This window comes from Ziziphus jujuba, chromosome 12 (genome assembly GCF_031755915.1).
Source record: "Ziziphus jujuba cultivar Dongzao chromosome 12, ASM3175591v1".
NCBI classification, from domain to species: Eukaryota; Viridiplantae; Streptophyta; class Magnoliopsida; order Rosales; family Rhamnaceae; genus Ziziphus; species Ziziphus jujuba.
In genome coordinates this window covers 824,281-844,911 of record NC_083390.1, presented here as the reverse complement: position 1 = coordinate 844,911, position 20,631 = coordinate 824,281, and the positions used below count along the sequence as shown (strand labels likewise).

The following is a 20,631-nucleotide window of genomic DNA, read 5'->3' as shown; positions in this document are numbered from 1 at the left end:
CATTGGTAATTATCGATACCTTGTCAGTAATTACAATTTGTCATTTTTTTCAATCCAACAACTTTGATAATACATGTTTCCACCAAAAACATGCAAAAACTAACTTTATGAATGATCCTCAACAATACAATCCACAAAAAATTTAGAAAATTTCAACCAAAGTTGATTACCAACGAATCATCGGTAATTACCGATGAAACCATCCATAAGTTTTCCCGCAACCACATGGACTTCTAATATGGATTACTGATGGTTGCCTCGATAATTACCGATGACCCCTTGGTAATCAACTTTGGTTCAAATTTTCTAACTTTTTCCAAACTTTTTGTGGATTGTATTGTTGAGGATCATTAATAAAGTTAGTTTTTGTGTATTCTTGGTAAAAACACACATTATCAAAGTTATCGGAACAAATACATTAAGACCCATATTGGATTACCAACAGTTTCATCGATAATTACCGATGGACCGTCGATAATCAACTTCCTTTGAAATTTTCTCATTTTTTCTAAATCTTTTGTGGATTTTTTTGTTTAGAATCATTAATAAAATTATATTTAGCATGTTCTTGGTAGAAATGAAACATAAAATAAACAATTAAGCTCCACATACTACAAATATTTCATAACCAACCACATAGAGGCAATTAATAAGGCAATCAATTCTTTTATCCATTGAACTTTTTTTTCAATTAATATTAATTCATTCACATTATAAGATATATATATATATATATATACACATATTATAGCTGTATACTTGTTCTTTTGATTGTATGTACTTAATTTTTAATATAAAAAAGTAACTAACAAGTTAAACCTTTTAAGATACATTTCACAATGAGCTAATTATCATAAGCATCAAACCATATAAGCGTCTCATGTCAAAAATTGAAAAAGAAAATCTTAAAATAATAGCTCAATATATTGACATATAATCTGTCAATAGACAACCCCAAAACTGATATTTATCACCACATGACATGATATTTTTTCTCAATTTAAAGAGGCTATCATCAAACCTCCTATGTCATGATAACAAGAAATAGCAACCTACTGGGCCATTAACCATTTTTCTCGGTGATCATAGAAATGCCTCCAACATCTTAAGCTATTCATTATGGATGCCAGATAAATTTACTAATGTCAGGCTATTGATAGCTATTTAGACACTGAATAAATACCTACACTATACAACTGGTTTGATTCTATCATTAGAGTCTACCATATCCTCCACGCATTACAATTTTCCCATCCACTTCTAGTTCAAAAACCAATCTTAAAAGCTAAAACTATTGCTTATAGAGTTGGATTTTATGGTTCTAAGATTTTAACATAAGTCTAACTTCATATACAATCCTAAATCATAATATATTGAGCTTAAGTCAAGTTTGATGATACAAATTTACACTCCTAAACCCAGACATTATATTCAACTTTTGGAGAAAATTTAGTTAATAGAATAAAAGTCGAGAATGAGAAAAACTAATTTATCATATGATAAGAAACTTGATTTTTCAAATTCAAAGGATAAAAGAAATAATTTTATCAACTTCCATAATGGAATAGTTCATTCTTTCACATACTTCTACAAAAACCAAGTTCAATTTTCTATCAGCACATAAAAGGCCGATAACTGTTAGATGGTGCTATAATATACTGTCGGTAATGTTTGAACGAAATGTTCATCTGGTATACAATTATGCTCCTTGGATGCATTAGCTGACTGCACATGAAATAAATCAAACTTCAGAAAACAAACTTAAACGTTTTATCTTTCTAGGATAATTTGGAACTCTGTTTCAGAAAAATTTAATTATCATCTTAATTGATAATCAGATTGTGAAAGTAACATAAAGGTTACTTACAAGGGGTCGATCCCGCCAAAACTCAAGCAGTGACCTTCTCTGCAGGATCGTCACATATAAAACAGGTAATAGTGAGAGGAATAATCAGGCCCTAACAAAGAAATTTAAGAAGGAAATGACTTAATAGGATAATAAGACAGCTATTCACTCGAGGCATATATCATCCCATGAGCATTAAGATTTTATCTGTATCATGCTGAATGTTGTTAAATTTATAGTTTTAGAAACTTTCATGCAAGTCCATTAGTTTTACATTAAAGTTGAATAGAAAAAGTAGGAGAATATGCTAACTTCTTGAGACAACTTGCCTTGCAATGCCATTGAAACATAGGAAAGATTATATTGTCATTCACCACAACCTCAACATGCTTCCTAGTCTAAACAACCCACTGCAAAAAGACAATAATTGGATATAATAAGTAAGAAAAAATGCCAATTACTACGATTGATTAGCCTTTAGTGTTTGACTCAAATATAGAAGCGATTAATCTCTTATCCCAAGTTCCTACCTGAGATCCTTTTCTCTAATTATAAACAGGAATAACATGAGCCATTAACGGATTGTATCAGCCCTCTTTTGTATCAGCAATACTGCTCAAGGATAACCACATCTATTTAAGGTTTTAGTTAAGCATATGAATCATTTATGGCTTACTATGCATAAACATGCATTTTCAAAGGCCATCGAATTCAGACAGCCAACAATCATTTCTCTAGTATGTACATGTGAGTTAACTCACCTGTCTACCAAACTGGTTGAGGTTGACATGATATAGTCATATATATAGCTGAAGTTGTAAAGAGGGATGCAACTAAGAAGAGATCAAATAACTGAAATACTGTTAGATAATTAAACTCGAACAAAAGATGACCTTCTTTTGATCAGTCAACAGAAACTAACAAAATTCAATTGCAAAATTCATAATATCCTCACTAGTGTTCTTAAAATAAAATTAATTGATCAAAGAGGGAAAAAAAAAAAAAAAAAAAACTAAGAAATTTAAGATACTTGAATTTTAATAACTGAAAGACACATAAAAAATAATGGGTCTAAGAATCTATACCATGACAATCCTCACCTGTCAGAAAGAAAAACAAAGCGTTGATTATAAGTATCCTCAAGTGCATGCGTAAGCAATAAACGCTCTGCCTCGATCATGCTTGCTTGTTCCCAATCTACCTGGTATATAATACATGAAGTACATATTATACTGCCACCAATATGTAGCATAACAAGTAATTCTTACAGTTTCGTGGTTTCCTAAGAATTTCTTATTTGGTCGGACATTACTTCTAAGGCAAGTGAGATACAAAAAAAAAAATTTACAGAGATCATGACTCATACATAAACACCCAAATAAAGCATCGAGACTACTTGGAAGGAGAAGAGAGGAGCCGGCTCTGGGTTTTTTGGGGGAAGTGTGAGGAAGGAGAAGAGAAAAGCCGGCTCTAGGAAGAAGAAGAGAGGAGCCGGCTCTGGGGTTTTATGGGGAAGGGTGAGGAAGGAGAACAGAAGAAAAGCACTTCGAAGGAAGGAAGTGAAAGAAAGGAAAAAAGTAAAATTTGATATCAAGGGTACTTTAAGAATATTAAAAAAAGAGAGGACAAAACAAAAAAAATTACGAATCGGTGGACATATATCGTTAACCCCTTTTCAAGAGATAATGGGCCAAATTCCCCATAATCAAAGCCCAAAGGGATTTAAGGGGAGTGGTCAATGGATATTTATCATATTGACTAGGAATTCTTGACTTGGGTAGTGCAAGCTGTTCTAGATTTCACAAATACAAATACGTGTGTATATATATATATATATGTATATTTCTTCCATAACGTCAGTAATTGTGTTAAAATATTTTCTTCAATTAATAAATTTAAGTAATTTCCTCCATACTGTTTTTTTTTTTTTTTTGGCATTAACAGCTAATTAATTTGTGTCAGCACGCCTATATTATACAATTTAACCACCATCTTTTACTTCTCAATATATTATACTATATATTAGTAGGAAATTAAGTAGTATAATAAATAATGTAGTCATCCAACAAAAAATAAAAAATTAAATAAGAAATGAATAGAGTTGGCATTCCCATAACTTACATCGTGCGTTTTAAGGGCCGTATGTGTACACTATTTGTCCAAGAAGAGCCATCTAACGTCAATTTTAACATTCAATGCTGCCAACTCATTTTCCATACATGATCGTTTATCTCTTTCTCTCACCTTGTTATTTTCCCATTTTACCCTGATTTCCTTTGGCGAGGCTTCATTTCATTTGTGTTTAATTGTAGATATCAACACATGTTGTCAAAAAAACAAATTTATAATTAATTAATAGCCTAGGGTTATGATAAAGGAAAAATCATATCTATATATATATAAATATCATACAATATGAGTATATTATTCAAGAGCCTTTTCCCAAATATATACATATAGGTTTATATATACACTATAATCATAAATGTTCTCCTAGAAATTATTTCTTCACTTAGAAAATATGTCAATATGGATATTAAAATGGAGACTTATATGATCTCATAGAAATTAAAATGTTTATCTTTAAAAAATTATTTTTGCATATTAGATTTTCAGTATTAAAAAATTCAAAAAAAATTAAAGAATTAATATATAAAACAAAATGAATTAGACAAAATGGATCCCACTCTAATTGTCCCAATTAAGTAAAAGACAAAACCCATGCTGTATATATGTGCATACAGTTTTGGGTGAAAAAAGCCCTGCCATGCATAGTGCATAACAAAAGGTACAATTTTGTAGGTAAGAATTTGGGCCTGTTATCCTGTTCTTTTGTGGGTTTCGCCCAAGGACAAAAGGGACACTTTTATGGGTAAGAATGTGGGCCTACAATTGGGTTCTTTTCTAGGTTTTGCCCAACAATATGTATGACTAAAGTCAAAAGGGTTACAAGGAGATTAGTCAATGGATATTTATCATATTAGTTAGGAATTTAGGATGTCAATAGTGCAAGCCGTTCTAGCTCTAATTGACATACATTTCTTCCATTAAGTCATAATTGTTTTACGATATTCTCTATTACTAACAAATTTAAGTCATTAGTTTACGAAATATTCTTCCCCAATTTAACAAATGATGAAACCTTACATAATATACACTTGCAAAAATGTGATTTTTCCTTTTCAGAGTAATTCTTCTGTGGATAAATCATAAAATTGGATACAGCTAATAATTTTATTACTAGCTAGTTAATTTGTAGTGATAATGAATTCTTATTTATATATATATATATATATTTATATGAATTTATGTATTGTGGAATTTTACGCACAATCTTCATTGTGCGTCGTCTGTTACCAATATCTTAAAAAAAAAAAAATTATTTAAGAGATTTGTAAGAATAAACTGTATATGAAAAATTGTATAATTGAACAACAACCTCGTATAATTAAATTTTGTTATAATATAAACATAGATAAGTAAATGGTTAATTATTTTTCATAAGTCTAGCATTTAAACAATACAATTCAGATAAAATATATGAACAATATTAAAAACGATTCTGTTCAGTTGCATATTCAGCGACTCTTTACGGATGTGTCGCGTATTGTTTTTTTAGCGACCGTTTGACATCGATTGTTTTGAGATGCATCGTATATTTATTAAATTTTTACTGACGTATTAACCTTAGAATCGCGGTTTTATTTTTTCAGACTCTTTTGTTTCATAGCATCGCTAAATAATTATCGCTAGATATCATTTTTCGTATAGTGTATGGATCGGTACATAGGGGGAAAAAAAAAAAAAAAACAGATTTTTAATTTTTGTTAGATGACTTTTCTCGATAAAGAAAAAAAGGTAATTAACAGAAGAAAGACCCCAAAAAAACAAAAGAAGTAAAAACAACAATAAATGAAACAAAAATTTACCAGCAAACACATGTGTGGTTGTGGAGGGGGCACGGCTCCCGCGGCTCCTATATACATATGGTTTTCAACTTTTCTTGGTGCTTAAATTTTCAGTAGGGTGATCCTGACGTGGCGGATGAGGGTCTGTACACCTTTGCCCAATTATACAATGCCAGCGGGGACACTCTGTATTTTGACCGGTCCTTTACTGAGTTTCCGTACCCAAAACAAATTGGCAATGGAGACTCGGCTTGGCTTGTTCATACTTCTACTGGTTCGACAGATGCAGATATAATCGGCTATCGTTTCAATGGAGATCAGCTCATTTGGATTTTGGGGTGGGAGAATCCTTTGAATTCCCAGAACAAAGTAACCAATTTATAAGCTTCTTTTATATATATATATATATATACTATATTTTGTTTTATTACTACTAGTCATTCAAGCACGCATGTATTTTATTTTATTTTCGATGCATGATCATATGAAATATGAATTTCGCAAAATTATAGTACTCCTCATGCGTTTTCCATAATAATTAGTTAAGCTATACTCTCTCTCTGTGTTCAGATATATACTTTTATGCTATAATTTTTTCATTTCCTATTTATGTTATTTTTATCAAATTTATGATTGAAGACTTATAATTGTATTTATATGCATGATATTGATATGTAGGTAGCCACTAAAATACAGCCTTTATCAGACGCACTCCGCGATAATCGGGGCGGTATCAAAAGTAAATTGAAGGATCCTACAAGTAGTAACGAAAGCACTAACATCTATGGAGGATACTTGGCGCATGTGACAATTGGTGATGGCAATTTCCCTGTGCTTCAGGCAGTACTCACAAAAGTAAACGCCAACAACTAGGCTACCACTGCCGCTACTCATATACATACATACATACATACATATATATATATATATATATATATATAAATATGCTCGCATCTATGGTGCGTGTGGAATAATGCCATGATATACATATGGCAGCTTTTTATGTTAATTTTATCGTGTGCTAAGGCTACCTAGCCCATCAAGTCATGATTAATACGTATGTATGTATGATGTGTAATAATGCCATTACCGGTTATGATATGGCAATTAATTTTATGTTAGTTTTATTATCAGGTGCACCCAAGATTTTTATGAGAATCCTAGATAAGCAATAATCTTAGGGAAACCCTATCAAACTTTTCAACTGAAAATCTGTCAACATCTCCCCCTTAAGATTGGACATATTACGTGTAACACCCCGTCCCGAACCATGTCGGAATTTTTGCACGTTGACCGAGGTTGACCGTTGACCGTTGATCGTTGACCAAAGGGGTCAAAAGTTGACTTTTTGATCCGGTTGGAATTCTAGGTTGACTGAGGTACCGTTACGGAGTACACGTTGGCACGAGTTCGTAGACTGGTAGCACGTTGAAAACGGAGCTACGGTTTGAAAGTTTTGAGCAAAACAAGTTAAGGTCCAAACTGTCCAAGGGGTGCCGGAGTTGACTTTTTATTCATGCAAGGTTGAGCTTTGACTCATGCATGGTTGTGAAGTGATCGTTGATACGAGTCCGTAAACTAGTGGCACATCCGATTTGGACATGTGGTTTGAAAGTTATGGATCTGTAAAGTTTTTCAAATACCGTATTATTTTAATATTATTTTTAAACGCGTAACAAGGTGTCACGTATGACTTAATGAAGGTGACCATGTGTCACCATGGTGAAATGCTACATGTCAACCATGTTTAAAAATCAAATTATTTTATTATTATTTCAAATAATAATATTATTATGTAATTGTTTAATTATTTTTAATTTTATTTATTTTTTCTTTTTCTTTTCCTTTTTCTTTTCTTTTTCTTTTTCTTTTTCTTTTCTTTTCCCCACGTGGGAAAACACCTGTTTTTTTTTTCTTTTTTTTCTTTTCCTTTTCTTTTCTTTTTTCCCTTCCTCTTCCCCGAGCCATCAAAAAACCCAGCACAAAATTTTTCTCTTCCTCCGGCCGTCCCTCTCTCTCTCGTGTTTTCAAATTCCGGCCACCCATACGCTACACGCGCAGGCCACCGTCCAAGCCCACACGCCGGCGAGTTCACCAGCCAAATTTGGCTGCCGGTCGGCCGGCGACGCGCCCAGATCGGGCCGGCGAAGTCGCGGTGGCCGGTTAACTTTTTCAGGCGATTTCGCCATATTCCGGTTAGCCCAGTCCGAATTAAACCCCCTCTCCCCCTATTTTGGGTCCTCTGAGTCAAAAAATGGCCTCCAATCTCAAAAATTCGAAGCGGTTTGCAAGATACGAAAGGATTAAAACCGACCGAAGCTTCCCGACCACATTCCGGCTACCTCCAGCTGAATTGGGGTCGATGGAGACCGGATTTGTAATCCTCGTCTCTCGAGCTTCGATTCGGTATATCATTCGCCTATTTTGGTTAAAGTTTGTGTTTGACCCGGGTACCGGGTATTATTTATCCGATTAAAATATTAATTTATTTGACTGTCTGTGAATTTTGTTCTAGGAGCACGGGTGAGTCATGGAATTGATCCCATGGTGGATCATGGGTTAATTGCGTGCTTAAGGTGAGTGACCCACCTTCAAATTAATTTTGGGAATTAAATTGGTGAATATTATGTGCGATTTTATTATTTGGAATTTAATTTCTATGTGCCAAATATTTATTTGATTTATTGTGGAATTATTGGTGAATTTATTGGATTTAAGAAAATGTGCATTATATAAATTTATGCCATGTGAAATTATTTTATGGTTTTGCGAACTTTGAAATTCGAGTGGTTTTAATATTAAATTGGGCATGATTTGATTTTCAAATATTTCAAGGAAAATATTTGTTTATGTTGGTGACTCCAATTTTTATAAAATATACCCATGGAATATTATGAGATTTAATTGTTATATTTCGAGAAATTATTTATGCTATTGGGAAAATGTGAGTATTTGAATTGGTGGATTTGGGAGTTGGTGGATTTGAAAATCACGAAATTTATGGTATTGATGATAAAGAAATTGTGGAGAATTTCCTGGGTTCAAGCGGATGGAATATGCCCGCTGTGTTTATGCAAAAGTGTGAGTTTTGATATATAAATTCAACATGTGGATTTTATGATTTTTAGATGCACCGTGCACGTACTGGTGTTCTGTTTATATGTGATATGGTTAGTGTGCACACGGTTGTGATTAGAGCGCAGGTGGGTGTGAGGAGCGCGCAGGTGATATTATGAGGTTGTCCTGTGGTTGCCATCGGATGAGGGTAGGCCACCCCCCATGGCCGGGACACCAGGTTAGCAGCGACGCAGTGGGACCCCACGCGACCGTATGCCAGTTTCTTTTTATAACCTCCTGTCTGGCGGTACCTTGGAACGCTGGGTACTGTTGGCGCCACTGGTATATAGTGGGTGTATCAAATGATTTTCAGAACTGTGTTTTAAAAATAAAATGTTTGGAAACTGTATTGAAATTAAAATTATAATTATTACTGTTTCTGGTATTTATTTAATGTCTTGGTTTTCGGGGAATACGAACAAAGGGTTTTGTGAAAAGGTTTTAAAAGGGGAACTTTTCCAACTGAGAGAATTGTAAGGGTTTTGAGAGAAATTATTATTTCCAATTAATTATTATCTATCTACTTATTACCGTGATATTATATTGTATAGTAGATAGGGTCACTCACTGAGATGATTAGTATCTCACACTCTTAAATTCCGTTCTCCTAGATCCAGGTTGGAGACGTTGATTGTCCGGGGCGAGCCTAACGTCTCAGTTCGTTGCCGAAGGTTCAAGAAGTATTTCTTCCCTTTTTCCTCTCTATCTTGTATTACATTCTTATCTGTCATTTTATAAATTTCACATGTATCTGTATAATGCTCTGTATACTGTATTGGACACATTTTATTTATGCACTGGGTTGCTGCTGTTTTTTTTTTGAAGTGCTGAAATTTGTGGAATCAATTTGTAGTTTGCGGGAGGAATAAGGAGATGTTTATAGAAGTGTGTTTTCAGTGCAGGTAATTTTTGGTTAGTCCTACCCTTAGGGGAGGTGCTGCCGGATTTTCCGTTGGAAGGTTCGGTGGTATTTCCCTGGGATCAGGGCTTGTCTAGGGTTCCGGGGAAGGAATTCTGGACGAGTCCTGACAGTTGGTATCAGAGCTCTAGGTTCTAGTATTCCTAAGGGACTGTGCATTGTTGTGCATCCCATCCGTGTCTATTCTCTCGTTTTGCCCGTCTTAAAGCGTTCTTTCCGTTTGTCTCGAAGCAAATTCGTTGCCCGAGTTTGAATAACTCTAATCTTCGAGGGCGTCAAAATATTTTTCCGATCGATTATCAAAATTAAATGCTTTTCAAAGTGATATTTGAAATTAAAGGTGTTTTATTCAAGTATTTTTGGTTGTGTTCGTACATGTATTTGTATGTTATATTGTTTGATATTATACTGCACCATATGGAGGCGGCGAGCCAATGTGGTCCATGTAGAGCTAGCCCCATGATCATGTTGCCTACGAGTTCAGGGGATCATGTTGCCTACGAGTACAGGGGATCGGACGGCCAATATGGACGGCCTACGAGTCCATGTAGAGCTAACCCCATGATCATGTTGCCTATGAGATTTAATTGTTATATTTCGAGAAATTATTTATGCTATTGGGAAAATGTGAGTATTTGAATTGGTGGATTTGGGAGTTGGTGGATTTGAAAATCATGGAATTTATGGTATTGATTATAAAGAAATTGTGGAGAATTTCCCGGGTTCAAGCGGATGGAATATGCCCGCTGTGTTTATGCAAAAGTGTGAGTTTTGATATATAAATTCAATATGTGGATTTTATGATTTTTAGATGCACCGTGCACGTACTGGTGTTCTGTTTATATGTGATATGGTTAGTGTGCACATGGTTGTGATTAGCGCGTAGGTGGGTGTGAGGAGCGCGCAGGTGATATTATGAGGTTGTCCTGTGGTTGCCATCGGATGAGGGTAGGCCACCCCCCATGGCCGGGACACCAAGTTAGCAGCGGCGCAGTGGGACCCCACGCGACCGTATGCCGGTTTCTTTCTATAACCTCCTGTCTGGCAGTACTTTGGGACGCTGGGTACTGTTGGCGCCACTGGTATATAGTGGGTGTATCAAATGATTTTCAGAACTGTGTTTTAAAAATAAAATGTTTGGAAACTGTATTGGAATTAAAATTATAATTATTACTGTTTCTGGTATTTATTTAATGTCTTGGTTTTCGGGGAATACGAACAAAGGGTTTTGTGAAAAGGTTTTAAAAGGAAAACTTTTCCAACTGAGAGAATTGTAAGGGTTTTGAGAGAAATTATTATTTCCAATTAATTATTATCTATCTACTTATTACCGTGATATTATATTGTATAGTAGATAGGGTCACTCACTGAGATGATTAGCATCTCACACTCTTAAATTCCATTCCCCTAGGTCCAGGTTGGAGACGTTGATTGTCCGGGGCGAGCCAAACGTCTCAGTTCGTTGCCGAAGGTTCAAGAAGTATTTCTTCCCTTTTTCCTCTCTATCTTGTATTACATTCTTATCTGTCATTTTATAAATTTCACATGTATCTGTATAATGCTCTGTATACTGTATTGGACACATTTTATTTATGCACTGGGTTGCTGCTGTTTTTTTTTTGAAGTGCTGAAATTTGTGGAATCAATTTGTAGTTTGCGGGAGGAATAAGGGGATGTTTATAGAAGTGTGTTTTCAGTGCAGGTAATTTTTGGTTAGTCCTACCTTTAGGGGAGGTGCTGCCGGATTTTCCGTTGGAATGTTCGGTGGTATTTCCCTGGGATCAGGGCTTGTCTAGGGTTCCGGGGAAGAAATTCTGCACGGGTCCTGACATTACGAAATTTCCTACACTGAAAACGTATTTGTAAAAAATATCATCTTATTCCTCCCGTATTACTAGTAATAAAATACAGAGACATGCATAATATTAAACAAATAACAATTATCCAATATAATATACAAAGCATATCTAGGGTTTACAACAAATATGGAATTTAATAAAACAAAAAGATAAGAAATAAATATTACAAAAAAGAAAAAAGGAAAAGGGTGTTCTTAGAACTCAACGACGAAAAGAAAACGATGGGCTCGCCCTGAAAGGTCAATGCCTACTACACTTGGGCTTAGGGAAACATGTTTAAAAATAGAAAAATAATGAGATGCGAATCATCTTAATGAATGACTCAACTACTACATACATATAATAATAATATAAAATAAAGGTGATTAATAATAAATGAATTAATAGGTAGTTAAAATAATAAATAAATTAAATCAAGAATTTTCTCTCAAAAACCCTCACTATTTCAGTCAGTTGGAAAAGTTTTCCTTTTTAACACTATTTTCACCAAATTCGTTATTTTTATACCCTAAAAATCAATGAAATAAATAAATAAATAGGTAAAATACAAATAATTTAAAATTAAAATTAACTGTGAAAATAATTTAGCAACAAATTATTATTTTTGAATAAACTATCATAAGGTAAAATAAAATCATAAGTGAAATTTGTATTCGAAAAGTTTAGTATAAAAGCAATATTAAACTCAATATATAATTGATAAAATTTTGATTAAATAGACCAATTAAAAATATAAAAATATTTTAATTAATTTAAAATATCAATTTGAAATAAATAACAAAAATATGATAAAATTCATTTCGCAACAACAAGTTGAAATAAATAATAAAAACATGATAAAATGCATTTTAAAATATCCATTTAAAATAACTAATAAAAATGTAGTAAAATACATTTTAAAATACCAATTTGAAGTAAATGATAAAAATATGATAAAATACATTTTAAAACACTTTATTTTCAAAAACATGTTGGAAAAACAACTTGATACACTACACTATATACCAAATGATACGAGGTTGTATCCAGCGTCTTAAGTATCACTCTGACGGAGAGGTTCAAGAGAGAAACTTGTAAATGGTTACCTTGGTGTCCCAATGATGTCAATGATAATAATAATCATTCAGTCCATGGACTGAACGGCTGATGCTCACTTTACAAATTTACTTACCAATTCTCAGCTCTATGGCTCCCACAGGTGAAAACCATATATATTTATGCGCTAATCAACAGATACAATACAAAATACCACTATTGTATGGTGCATCTATAACCCTAAAATCATAAATCTTACGAGTATCGAAAATCTCATCAAATGCCAATAGTTTTAGTACATTTTCTTAAATTAGTAAAATTCCAAATTTGCTTTTGAACCATCTTCATAAATCCATCATTTAAATATATCAATTTTATCACAATAAAACCAAATTCATAAATACTTAAATGCATAAATATATTTTTTATCACAATAATTTAATACAAATATTTTTCTCAAATCCTTAAATTAATTTATACAAAAATTACATTAAAATCACATAAAATCTACATATAATTAAATTCACATAAGTACATTTTATTCTGCATAATAAATTCAACAATAAAACTTAACAATAATTTAAAACCATAATTTCTTTAAAACCAAAACAAAAATTCGATGCAACACATATATTAAAATCAACATAAATTGACATCATAAATTTTAACACCAATTTTCTTAAATATTAAATACATAATATTTTTCAAAAATCTAAATAATACAAATATAAATTTTAATGGTTCCAAATTAGTTTTTGAAGGAAAAAATCACTCACCTCAAACGAGTGGATCACTTGAGATCCTCCATAGGATCGGTTCCACTATTTACATAGATGCCTAAAATATCAACGATACACAATACCGATTAAACTAATATTTTAATTGGATATAATACGTACAGTTTGCTTGGGAAAGCTAATATAAACGTTGTCCAAAATACATAAATTATATATCAAAACAAAGCTTATAATACAAGGATTATCGATTGGGTCTTACCTCTCAGAGATCAGACCGGTGGTAGCTAGAATCTAATCGGAAATCTTGGGAAGTAATTGTCATTGAATCTCTAAATCCATTGAGATTTGGACAAAATGGACTTCAAATTTGGATTTAGGAAGGTCAAAATAGAAAGGAAGGATCAGTGATCACATCAAAACTCATAGGAATCAAGGATTCCAGCGAGTTGCATCGCCAGTAAATGTCTCTAGCATTGGCACGTCCAATGTCCACGGATTGTGAAATTTGGTGGAAAGGTAGGTTGGAGGGTGGGTAACACAATGTGTGGGTGGTGTTAAAAATGGATGGCCAAATTAAGAGAAATTGACTGGTGAAATGGGTGATCCTGCCATCGAAAATTACCTTGATCCTATGCATTGCTAGCCTGCTTGCCGTGGAACTTGGCCAATCGACCGGTCTTCAAGTGGCCAAAGCATGGTCAACGGTGTGTGGTTGATTTCTCTTTCCTTCCTCTTTTTTCTCTTGCCTCTCTTTCCCTCTCTCTCCTCTTTCTCTGCATTTACGCACGTCCTATCAATCAATAAAAACACCACCCATGGGTTCCACTATGCATTCACAAGATTGATTAAAAGATTAACATGTGGCACATTGTTGGTGAGCACTGTGCAAATGTTTTTTACACACACAGATTTGTACATGGTAACATAGTTTTAGAAAAATTTCGCAGGTCCATAACTTTTTTTTAACTAAATGTCTAAATTAGGCATGCAGCTAGTCTATGAACTTATATCAACGAGTACTTTATAACCATATACAAGTCAAAATCAAATTTTACAGGAATAAAAAGTCAAATACGGCACCACTGGGACAATTCAGACCGCCTCTTATTTCGCTTGTAACTTTCAAACCACAGCTTTGTTTTCGGCATACCACTAGTCAGTGAACTCAGATCGATGCATACTTTGCCAAGGTGCCTCGATCAATGCAAAACTCTCTCCAAAACAAAAAGTCAACATGGACCGCACTTGGTTAAAATCTGAACAATATGATCAATATAGAAAAAATTCTGGTATACTTAAAGATGGGATGTTACATTTATGATATATATGCTATAGTGTTTCGAATAAAATATTATTATTTAGTATTTTTTGCAAGAGTGTTATTTGTTATCATTTGTGGAATTCACCATCCCATATGATAAAGTTTAATTGGATATTTAATTTTATTATTTTTACAAATCCTAAAACTGAAACCCTTTAATAATAACCATTTAAATTACCATTTGACATATAGATCCCACTGGTGATCATTCACTAGTAGTAACAATAATATTTTTCTATTTTGCAAATACAAGAGAGATTTGGATGTTTTTGAATGTTGTGGACATGCCACTTTAATTTGGATTAGAGCCAAAAAAAAAAAAAAAGAAAAAAAAAAGAGAAATTTTGTGGGAAAGATAGTAAAAATTATGCAAAAATAAATCTATAAAATTAGAAGATTGTACTAATTTGCAGAGAACAAACAAAGTAAAGATTATTAAATGCCTTTGTAATAAAAGTGCTTTGTATATAATAAACTAAAATAGAGATAATAGATTGGTGAATTTAAAATAAGAATAATTTTTTTTTTTAGAAAAGGCACAAATATGACAAAAATTGAAATTGAGGAAATATTGTAGAAATAGTTGTGTGTTGGTTGATTGGAAGTTCAAAGAGTTGTCATCTTCTTGTTGCAGCATCTTCATATTTATAAACCATTAACTACTGAGTTGGATAAGGAAAATTCATGAATTAAAACATCAAATCTCATGATTTACCCTATCGTTAATCTATGACAAACCTTTTCAAATGAAGCCAATTCCAAAACTTTTTATGAAAACTTTTTCAAATGAAGCCAATTCCAAAATTTTTCCCTTGATTTGAGATAGATTTATCAATTTCAATTTTGAACTTAAACCATAACCATAAATGTACATCCATCATCTTCAAATCTTCATAAATATTGATTTATATAAAAAATAAAATTTTTAGCCTTATGCAGAACTTGAATTAAAAGAAAATTGTTATTTATCACTATTAGTGAACGACTACCGATTGAACCTATATACTATATAACAATTTAAATGATTATTAATAAAAAAGTTCATTTTTAGAATTTTAGAATTAAAAATTATAACATTAAATGGTCTGATTAAAATTTATCAGATAAGCAATTAATTGTCATCAGTGCTAAACAATAGCAAGACTCGAAAAAAAAATGTGGCCATATTCAATCTCATTCAAAATTTCCATTAATGCCTAATTTCTTCATTATTAAAATAAATAATAATAAAAATATTATAGATAGTGATGTAAACAATTATTAAATTATATAATCCTGCTGTATGAAATATTTCAAGAACTAATTCTTGTTATGTATGTCACATACGCATGCATGCAGGGTTGTTATTCACAATATGTTGCCAATAATTGTCACATCGATGATATATTTTGGGTATATTTTCATTTAGATATTTGAAGGTTGTATTAACTACAATCTAATTCATCAGATTTTCAAAATTACAATTAGTATCATCTATGTAAAGGATGTTGATTATATTAATCTAAATTAAGGATGTGAATGAAACAATAGAAGAGAACTGTTATAGTTTTTTGAAACCTTAAAGAGATTAATTATAATTTTAAATCAAAGAGATTGCATTGTATTTGAATGCCAAACCTTAGGAAATGGTAAATTTTATTTTTTTCTTAAAAGAAAAGTGCAAGTAAGAGAGATGGATAAATAAACATTAAACACTTCTAGAAAAGGGAAAAAGAAATTATAATGACATGCATGTTTCAGAAAATTTTGTGGACCATCAACTCATGATTTAGATATGAGTAATTCTACGTTTATCAAATTTATTTACTAATTTACTAATTTTGGTATCCAAAGAGTTGGTATTATATCATTGATTTTTCCTTCATTAATGTAGAGCATCATCAATATATCAACCACTCATATATTATCACATATTGGATATCAAAATTTTGATAAATAAATTTTGTATTTATAGCATTACTTTTTAGATATTTATTATTATTAGATCCTGTCATAATTTTATATAAGTAGTGTAGTGCTACATGAGCTAAATTGTTTACCAAAGGATCATGCAAATAAATAATATATTATTATTGTATCAGGATCCTTTGTTTATATAAGCTTTTAATTTAAGTTATGGTTATAAGCCAACTCACAAGCTCGGTACAGTGATAAATCCACCGAAGGTCCAAGGTTGGGCGAAAATCTCCCCTCCTCCATTTCTAACAACAACAACAACAGTAATAATAATAATAACTTTGTCGGTTTTGAAGATCTGTAACACATGGCAATTTAAATATCAAAGGCCATGATTCATAATTCATTTATTTTTCTTGTTCTTTCATTTAAATTTTTGTCTAATCTACTAACACATGGCCACTTAAATGTCAAAGGCAATGATTCATCCTTTTACTTAAAATTTTTTCTTAGAAATAAAGTGCCTATAATTTTTTTTTTTTATCAACATTATTAATTAATTTGCGCAAGTTAAACTATATACTGGTTCACACGCATGAAGACTACATTCAGTTTGCCCAAGTTATTTGGGTTTCACTTTCACGTTCTTAATCAAACAAATACGTCTGAAATTGTATGTGTATTCATTTGGTCATTAATATTGCAAGTCTTGGTCTTTGGAACCTATGGCCTATGGTGTAGCAGAGGTTAATAATTTCAATGGGTCACGTGCACACGATTTCCAAGAAGGAATGTCAATAAGGTTGGATTTTATCATTTTACTATCAGCCATAAAGTGAATGAAAGATCCACCAAATTAGAACTAAATGAATAACAACAAAATATCCCATTCCCAGTGGAACCTTGAGATTTAAGACAACACCCAGGAAATTGAGTAATATCTATAAACCAATAAAGTAGATGGTTTAAAGAGGAGATAAAATATGAATGAAATGTTTGGGATTCTTCATGAAAAACTTAATTCCCGTCCACCATGCTACAATATATATAGTTGTGAATAATTAGCAATACTAAGTGCCACTGATTTGATCTGCATCAATTTGCCTACCAGTCCAATTGATTATTATATCTTACCCATTCCATCAATTAGTATGCGAATTTTTTTCCTTTTCTTTCAAATTAATTCTCTTAAACCCTTCTATATGCAAAATGCTGTCAAAGAAGCCTCATATTATGTACGTGCGTCCATGGGAAATTTCATTTTAAACTCTCTGGGTTTGCCATAATTAATATATTTGTTACTTACCTTTTTCAAAATTGAAATTCGATATCTGCAATCTGGCAGGGAGACAGAAAGGAAAAATTGATCAACTCTTTGCCTTAGAAAATCGAAAGAATTAAATCTTCAAATCAAAAGAGAAAAGGAACCACTTACTTTGCTTTAAGCGGGAAAGCTTGAGTGATTTGTATGATAAATAAATAAAAGAATACTTCTTTGCTTTATAGAGTGAATGCCTGATGTCTAAGGCGAAAAAAGAAACTTTGCACTTAAATAAATAAAAGAACACTTCTTTGCTTTATAGATTGAAAGCTTGATGTCTAAGGCGAAAAAAGAGACTTTGCATTAGTTTAGTTTTTCCATACTGAGAGGCATGAGAAATAATTAAAGAAAGTTTGCTTTACTTGAGAGTCGAACACAAGTGCTCCCACTTACAAAACGTGTGCTCCAGACAACTAAGCTATGAAAGCTACAACTGTTGAATCTCTAATTGTGTAACTATTTTAAAATAATTCGTGGCTGAAGATGTCAAACTAAGAGTTTAATACAGAGAAAATCATACATATGGTTTTGATTTTGGAAATCAAATTTTAGATATATTGCTTCTATTTTCAGTTACAATAAAGAATTCTATTGTCTCCGAACATGATCAAATACCAGTAATAACTTGATCACCTATCTTAGTCGCCTCCTCTTGAAGTTTTTTGCTTCCCTTCGAACATTTCTCATCTTACTAATTTGCAGTTGCCTTGAACTCCTTGGTTTTCGAGATCCCCCTTTAACATAAATTCCCACTTCTCTACTCTTCAACCTTACACGGTGGTGACGTCCATGCGAACCATACCCACTTGTAGATATAAAGGAAGAACCTTTTCTTCTCCTCCTAATAATATTGTATTTTCTACTAACATTATTTAAATGATGATAACTATCTGCAAATGCACTTTCATCACTTGAACTGTAACCTTGTTCCATGTCTTTAAAATGGCGGTGTCGCCTGCGCCTGTGCCTATTTATCCTCTTCGTGTTCTTTAACTTGTGCCACAAGAAACAAGTAATATCTTCTAGTGCATACCAATATGCCTCACATGCAGCCCAGCACAGCTTACAAAGGCTTCTTCCAATGCATTGGCAAATCCCAACCTTGAATAATATGTAGAAGAACAGTAAAGCTGAAAATGTAAATATAAACAGAGAAACAAAACAAAGTCAATAATTCGATCTTCCAAACATTAGCAGAGTGAAGCTAATCGTGCTAACCGAATTGCCAAGGAAAAAAGTGGAAGAAAAACTTACTTATGTAGCAAAGGACCAAGATCATCAAAAGTTTTAATAGACTGGAGACGCATAAATGCTCAATAAAGCAAACTATATCCCATGGTCCTGAACAAACGCCCCTACAGATTTAAATGAATGGAAATCATCTTAGAACCCAGATTCTTTGGAAATCATTGGATATCAATATAATTGGAACTGGTTCAGTAATCTAATACCTCTGTTTTTGGTTTTACTACGCACTGGAAGTAAGTGAAACTAGAGAATGAACCATAGTAGAAATTGGACCTCAATGACTACATATAGTGTTTACTGTGAAGCCATTGTGAATAAACTTAACAACATAAGATATTAAAGCAATTAAGTTGATCAATAAAAATGACAAAAGAAACAGTACAAGTGCTCATCTATCACACATCTGAGCACTTAATTCATCCTAAACAATAATGGAAATCTATTTTGCAGATATAATTGTCTTCTAAATCAGAAATGAAGGCAGATTAACAACTAGGGATCTATAGCATTGCCAAATCGGGTTCACGAAACCATGCACAAGGAGCGCTAAAGCTAATCGCTAATGCATATATACAAAATTAATTGTAATTCAATTTTATGTGAAACATCTATAAAACAATATTTGAATAAGCGTATGAAGACCAAACATGAATTTCAACCAGACATTAAGCATATATACAATGCCATCAATATGTACGTACATATATATATATATATATGAGACTATAAGATTAAATCATATATAATATGAGAGCGCAAAAGTATTACTCGCATGTTCCACCAAACATAGTCTTAAATGGAGCCACAAATGCATTTCCAAGAACACCCCCAACACCATTTGCAGCTTTGCTTATGACAGTCCCCATTCCAATTGAAGCTTAAAAGCCTGCGTTAATTCAAAACCAACTTCATTTATTTAGTTATTAAACAATAAACTAAGATAATTTTTATATAAGAAGGTTATGTGGACCATATTGCAACTTCAAAGGTTCCACGGTTCAACCATTGAAATAACAGTTTTAAAAAAAAAATAAAAAAAATAAAAAAAAAATTACTGAAAATAAAATAATGCCGCTTTCCAACTTAGTATAGTACCCCTCTCAATCTTTTATATAAATAATAATTGGAAAATATGTGAAAATTGAACCACACTACAAATGCTTCAACATTCTTCATATGGTTGAGCTTGCAGCAGAATCAACTTCTCACCTTTTGTGTCCTTTTTCTTCTGTTTCTACATAAATGTTAAGATATTTACAAGGTTTTTAAAAAGAAAAAGTTAATAATAAGAAACCCCTCCAGGCTAGAAAAGAGAAATGATAATAACAAGAAAACCATTTCAGTCATCAATATAAACCAGATGTACAATACCAAAAATAAAAGTTACGATTAATTTTGATTTATCAACATCAGATATGGAAAAA

General features: G+C 32.4%; 2 protein-coding genes across 12 annotated transcripts; both read right to left on the bottom strand.

Moving 5' to 3' along the window:
• Positions 1-1,475: 1,475 nt before the first annotated feature.
• Positions 1,476-3,472, bottom strand: LOC112493236 (uncharacterized). Of its 11 annotated transcripts, none has more exons than XM_048462833.2 (4): positions 3,213-3,459; positions 2,947-3,047; positions 1,868-1,906; positions 1,476-1,725 (listed from the first exon to the last, which is right to left on the bottom strand). In XM_048462833.2, exons 1-4 carry the CDS (start codon positions 3,231-3,233, stop codon positions 1,614-1,616), a joined length of 273 nt encoding a protein of 90 aa, XP_048318790.1. In that variant the 5' UTR covers positions 3,234-3,459; the 3' UTR covers positions 1,476-1,613. The 11 variants fall into 11 exon arrangements, 2 of the variants coding, with proteins under 2 accessions (XP_048318790.1, XP_048318789.1); XR_007237642.2 differs by lacking the exons at positions 1,476-1,725; positions 1,868-1,906 and adding exons at positions 2,171-2,256; positions 2,377-2,458; positions 2,608-2,698 and having other exon boundaries at positions 2,947-3,458; XR_007237639.2 differs by lacking the exons at positions 1,476-1,725; positions 1,868-1,906 and adding exons at positions 2,171-2,256; positions 2,377-2,458; positions 2,608-2,679 and having other exon boundaries at positions 2,947-3,457.
• A 15,005-nt stretch (positions 3,473-18,477) lies between these two features.
• Positions 18,478-20,181, bottom strand: LOC112493119 (uncharacterized). The gene is made up of 3 exons (XM_048463259.2): positions 19,976-20,181; positions 19,214-19,314; positions 18,478-19,089 (listed from the first exon to the last, which is right to left on the bottom strand). The coding sequence occupies exons 1-3, from the start codon at positions 20,071-20,073 to the stop codon at positions 18,593-18,595; spliced, it is 696 nt and encodes a 231-aa protein (XP_048319216.2). The 5' UTR covers positions 20,074-20,181; the 3' UTR covers positions 18,478-18,592.
• Positions 20,182-20,631: the final 450 nt, after the last annotated feature.